The sequence below is a fragment of the Malaya genurostris genome, chromosome 2 (assembly GCF_030247185.1).
Source record: "Malaya genurostris strain Urasoe2022 chromosome 2, Malgen_1.1, whole genome shotgun sequence".
NCBI classification, from domain to species: Eukaryota; Metazoa; Arthropoda; class Insecta; order Diptera; family Culicidae; genus Malaya; species Malaya genurostris.
The window spans coordinates 2,045,545-2,051,377 of record NC_080571.1 but is presented as its reverse complement, the minus strand read 5'-3'; the positions used below and the strand labels follow the sequence as shown (position 1 = coordinate 2,051,377).

Below are 5,833 nucleotides of genomic sequence, written 5' to 3'. Positions count from 1 at the left end.
TTATAATTTATGATTTCGTTCCACAAATAGTTTATTATGGGACTTGCTCTCGAAAATATTTCTTTGGTGGCCCTGGGAAAAATTGTCTTATAGCACTCACTTGTGGTTTCCTGTTTTTGGACTGTGGCTGTATTCGACTAAATTTAAGAAAAGATGCTACAATGAGTATGTTATGTTTTTTTTTTTGTCAAACGACGTAGTCTGCTGCGTGGGATCTGACAAAATATCTAATGGCAATAGACACAAATGTCGATATTGAAATCATCCGTTAATATCATAGGAATGTCATTCCGTCTATAATTGTACAGGTTTCTAGCTATGAATGCCTTGATTCGTTTCATAGAGATTTGGTGATAGACACATGCAGATTATGTTGGATGTATGCAACGCAAATGTGTTTTTACTATTCAGCTTCCAAGAGAATCGTATTTCTCATTCAACTTACAGCTTGAGAGGTTGATCATTATGAAATATCACTGATTCGAAAAATGAATTGATAAAAATGCGCCATTCGATTAATGTCAAAATGGAATTTCGCACCATTTGGACCAAATGCGTTAAACACTTGCACTCAAAATATACGAATACATAATACGAAAAATTCGGAATACATCATACAAAATCGAAACAAAGAAAACATTATTTTCGCGATTTCATCATTGTAAACTGAGGTTTTTTACGCGGATTTCCGAAGTTACACGGCTTTTTTACACGGATTCCCGAAGTTACGCTGATTTCGGAGATCTCGCCGTTTCACGCATTTCTAATACATTTGGCATACAAAAATAGGATTTCGGAAATCTAAAAAAAAAGTTAATTTTTTCGAAAAAAATTTTGTCAACATAGCACCACATCTCGATGTTTCATTAATTTTTGAAGGCAGCAACACAATGTTCTATAGTTTTGCGGTTTCCAAAGTTAATCCTTATGTTTGCGCGGTTTTTCGCAGTTACGCGTTATGTTTTCCGCGGTTTTTATGGGGTTTGTATCTCCCGCACAAAAAAAAACCTCAGTGTCGACTTTTTTCATACAAATCAGGTTTTTCCTGTGCGGTACTTCTTGTTCGTTTTCCTTTTCTGGTTGACGTAACCTCGACTGAGATGACGCCGATTGGATGGCACAGCAACTTAGGTTATATTACCAGTTAATTTTCGTTTATATTCCAATAGGCTTTCTTTTCACTGGACAACAAGCGAAAGTCTTTCTGTGTGGCTGCGTCGAGCCGTTAAAGTACGGATAAAAATCCTTTCTTTCTCGCGAAATAATATTTTCTCCAGACTAACACTATGCAACGGAAGTGTGTGCGGTACTTATCCTTCGAACAGAGAAAGACCTTAGTGTATCCTTTCCCTCGCTCTGCTCATCGTTAGCAGTAAGAGAGATTGAGGTTCTACTTACAATCCCAAGAAAACAGTCATCGTTGAAAAACCCTGAAGCAGTTGCCTCCGCATACTGCTTGATGAATCTTCATGAAAATAATCTTTCTATATGAGAAAGGCAAAAACATCAGTTTGTTTAGAATAATGTTCCAAACAAATTGATATCTTTCTTTTGAATTTCCGCTCAACGATTGCGAAGAAAACTGCTTCTGCGTTTTGCAACAATGGTTTTTCTAAGATTGTTAATTGTCCCTTAAAAAAGGTGTGAGAGTGTCTGAAGCAATTCAGCCATCATTGAGACATGCGTCTACCAGAGATGCCAGGTGTGCAGATCTGTAAATCTGCAGATTTCTTTAGAAGTGCTGCAGACATGTTTTATTGCAGTCTTTTGAAAGTCGCGTTTTTCGCAGACTTTCGTCAAAATTTACAGACTTTTTTATTGGCCACGCTGTTTTTGCTCGCCAAGTCAGTCGTGTGTGTCATATTTTATACAGAAATGAAAGTTCGCAGGCATTTTTTGGATTCACAGTCTTTTGCAATTCTATCTGAAGATATTTGAATTTTTTTACCTGACATCTCTAGCGGTAACTCACTTATTCGATTGTTTTCCGAAAAAAAACAATTGAATGCGAACTAAGACCTTCAAGTCAAATGAAAACGAATAATATTGTAAATTTCTTAAATGGTTCCGTAATAATGAGAAGCGAAACACAATGTATTGAAACTTTTGATTGGAGTATTCTCCTTGACCGAAAGTCGACAACGACAGAATATTAGCTCGACTGTAAAATTTTAACGAAAAGCATCAGGATGTCCTGAACGATGCCATGTCAAATTGTCAAAAGTTACAACCTGCATTAAATGCACTTATTTGAAAGAGTCATTTCATCTGTTTTTCAAATAAGAGTGAATTTTACATAAACAAACATATCTAGTTTCTCTTTCCTAAATGCTTCAAAATTCTACAGTTTTGATTGGAAATTTTGTTGAAAAGAAATCTAAGACCTAGTTGCACAGACTAACAGACAGGACACTCAAATTAGATTCTTTAACCATATAAACGGTCATTTCGAATATTCCTTTAGTTGGGACAGTACTCGGATATGTCATGATGGCGCCACGTTAGCATATCAAATACATCCTGTCTGTCATCTAGACTGTGTTTATTTTTTTCATTTACCAACCGAGTTGCCATTCATACAGAATTACCTGTAATGTATTGATTTGTATACCTCCATGCGAATTTCATGCAGGATACAGATTAATTACATATTGCCAAAACTATATACAGAATTGTGCCTACTTGTCATCCTACAACGCAATACAAAATCGAACCCGTTTTGTTACAATATTTACTTGCTTCTGGTCTTAATTTCGGATGGAAATTACCAACACAATCAAAAATAGTCTAGATGAACAACGTTGAGTAAAATAAATGTTTACTTTCCAACATCGCTAAAAAAGTTAAATATATTATCAACGTACTCCAATAATTTATTGTGACGATTCATTATCAAATATTTTGATGAAATCAGGCAACCCTGTAAGCAGCTGATCCCTGATAGCGTTTTGGCTACCTGGGCAGCCATGGCCACCAGAAGGCTACCAAAATTGATTCAGTTACGGTTGTCAAATCCAATTTGACAAAACAAAGTCGCCTGTATCCAAGTTAGCCGAGCGTTTTCATCCTCTCACCTTCGCTGAAAATGTCAAAGATTTCAATGTGGAAAAATCCTGGTGGATACGGTTGTATCGTTTGAGTTGTATTCCTGGCAGCGGTGAGGCAGCCGGTCACCAGAATGTCTGCCAGCCATATTTTTCCAGCTGGCAGCGTTTAGTCACCCGTCTGGCATCCATGCGTATGCGGGTCGGTGTTGACAAACGAGGGGAAACCAACTAGTAAAAAATCTTTTACGTAACACAAGGGGTGTACCGATAGTAAATAGTTCGCGCAGTACAATATAGGTGGAACTAGTGCATCACGAAAAATGATTTTTATAACAATTTACTCATACTGTCATGTCTGTTAGTCTGTGCTAGTTGTACGAAGAACGATAAAGGGCGAAATTATCATTCCATTTGTTTTCGTAAGTTTCGCCCTTCATGTCGCATGTCAACAAGCAGCGGCTTCCGGTGACGTCACGGGATTTCAAGTCGAAATATTCCTTTCTTTATTTTTTAATTTTAATTGGAAGTTGAGATTTTTATTAATTTGATACGAAGAAACAATTCGGGTTGATACCGAAAACCAACCAACTTCACAAAAAAAGCACGAGGGCATAACTTCATTATTCACACAAGAAAACAAACAAAAAACAAATCGAAAAAAGGTGAAACTCTTATTGCGTGGATTTATTTAGTAGATATATAGAAGACAAATGAAAGAATTTGCATATCTTTTAGATTAACCAACAATTCGTCGATTCATCAAATATTGATAGGATAATTGCTAAATAGGAGTTGAAACCAAATTCGGAATATCCCTTGATATTTTTCTTCTCTTGCTGTCAAAGTGAGTTTAACCCTCCTCTGAAAAGCAGCAAATTATAGGAGTAACTAAGTAAATAATTATAATTAAAATAACACATTTTGAACACAAAATAAGTGTATCTTGACTAGCTTCATACCGCCAATTTTCTAAAAATAGTCAGAAAATTAAAGTACAATGCATTTTAAGTATTCTTACAAGTAAAACACATAAAATTAAGGAAATTTTTTCTCAACTCATAGAATTTTAGTTAGAAACAGTTCCTCTCCATTGTCATTCCTTGCCTATAACGTGTGAACCATACTTTAGCCGAATAACATATGATTACCCCCGAAATACCCCAGCGGAATATATTTTCTAGGCAGAGATTCTTAGTGTCAATGATTTGTCACAAGTGTGTAGAAAGCTCTGTTTTGCTTTACCTTGTTTGTTACCCGAAAGCTTGAGATGACTGAGTCGATTCTCTCACAACGACGTGTCTCTTTACCTAAAATACAAGTGAAAGTGTTTTGGGGCATCCATTGGAAGTAATTTCCACATTTTAAATAACGACGGTATATCAAAACAAACGCGGCGAAATGCGAGGAGCCCAACGTGTTCAGTGATCTGCTTTCAATGGTTTCTAACATACCATTGTCAGAACACATCACATCCAAAAGAGAAGCACATCTTGGGAGTGGAGAACAAATCAAAATTCCATCTTAGTGAATTGGAACATGGAATCTAAAAATAAATCCCTTTGTTTTTAAATTGAAAAAAAGTATACTAAAGTGCTATTTACATATGAATGGATCGTACCTATTTTATCAGTGTACATTGAACGCAATGCATCAACTGACAGAAGTAGTAACTTTTGTCAGGTTGGCTATGCGTTGCAGCTGTCATATTTATTTTGCTGATTACCTTTGACAGCCGGAGCTCTTTTCTATTCGAGTGTTTGTTCGATTCGGACGCCATTTGTACGGAATGGGTAAACCACGTGGAATTCGCACTGCTCGGAAACATATACGGCACCGTCGGGACCAACGATGGGCTGACAAGGATTACAAGAAGGCCCATTTGGGAACTCGTTGGAAGTCAAACCCCTTTGCTGGAGCATCGCATGCCAAAGGAATCGTGCTGGAAAAGGTCGGCGTTGAAGCAAAACAGCCAAACTCCGCTATCCGTAAGTGCGTTCGTGTCCAGCTAATCAAGAACGGTAAAAAGATTACTGCTTTCGTACCACGGGATGGCTGTCTTAATTATATTGAGGAAAACGACGAAGTGTTGGTTGCCGGTTTCGGTCGAAAGGGTCATGCCGTCGGAGATATTCCCGGAGTTCGCTTCAAAGTAGTAAAAGTGGCCAACGTTTCACTTCTCGCACTGTATAAGGAAAAAAAAGAGCGGCCTCGGTCGTAAGATGGATTTTTTAGCAGAAATTCAGATACTAAAAGCTAAACTGTTAACGTGATGGAGCGGATGAAAACCTGAATACAAACTTCCATGGATTGGGTGTTTTATTCCAAATTTGTGTGATGTTTATACTGACGGAATGATTGAGAAAATATCCCTGGACCGTATTCAATGTTTGATTGGTGCATGAGAAATAAGATGGAAAAATTGTATGGAACTAGCCCTCACTGAATAAAGTGCTATCTTTTGTTTGGAAAAGTAACTCAGTTATTGAAAATATAATGATCATGAAAAGCTACATTCAAAAACATTTGAAGCAATAAACTCCCGCTAATAATCGGTTTCTGTTTGCATTGTACATTCTGAAATATACTACATATTTAAAATATTTTTGCTCTTCTATATAAAAAGGTTATTGCTTGAAAATCGACTAGTAAGATTTGGCCCGGAAGACCAAGTGTCATTTATCAATCGGCTTTGTCGAGTCGAGTAATGTCTGTGTGTGTTTATATCAAATAACCTCGCTTTTTGCTGGAAGGACTGGATTGATTTGCAACAAAAACAATTAAATGAA

At 36.9% G+C, this 5,833-nt stretch overlaps 1 protein-coding gene across 1 annotated transcript; it reads left to right on the top strand.

Annotated features, from left to right (window-relative positions):
- The first annotated feature begins 4,782 nt into the window (after positions 1-4,782).
- LOC131430821 (small ribosomal subunit protein uS12) lies at positions 4,783-5,373 on the top strand. Its single transcript, XM_058596034.1, has one exon. It carries the CDS (start codon positions 4,834-4,836, stop codon positions 5,263-5,265), a length of 432 nt encoding a protein of 143 aa, XP_058452017.1. The 5' UTR covers positions 4,783-4,833; the 3' UTR covers positions 5,266-5,373.
- Positions 5,374-5,833: the final 460 nt, after the last annotated feature.

Coding starts and splice junctions, on each gene's coding strand:
- LOC131430821 (XM_058596034.1), top strand. CDS start 4,834: ATGGGTAAACCACGTGGAATTCGCACTGCTCGGAAACATATACGGCAC.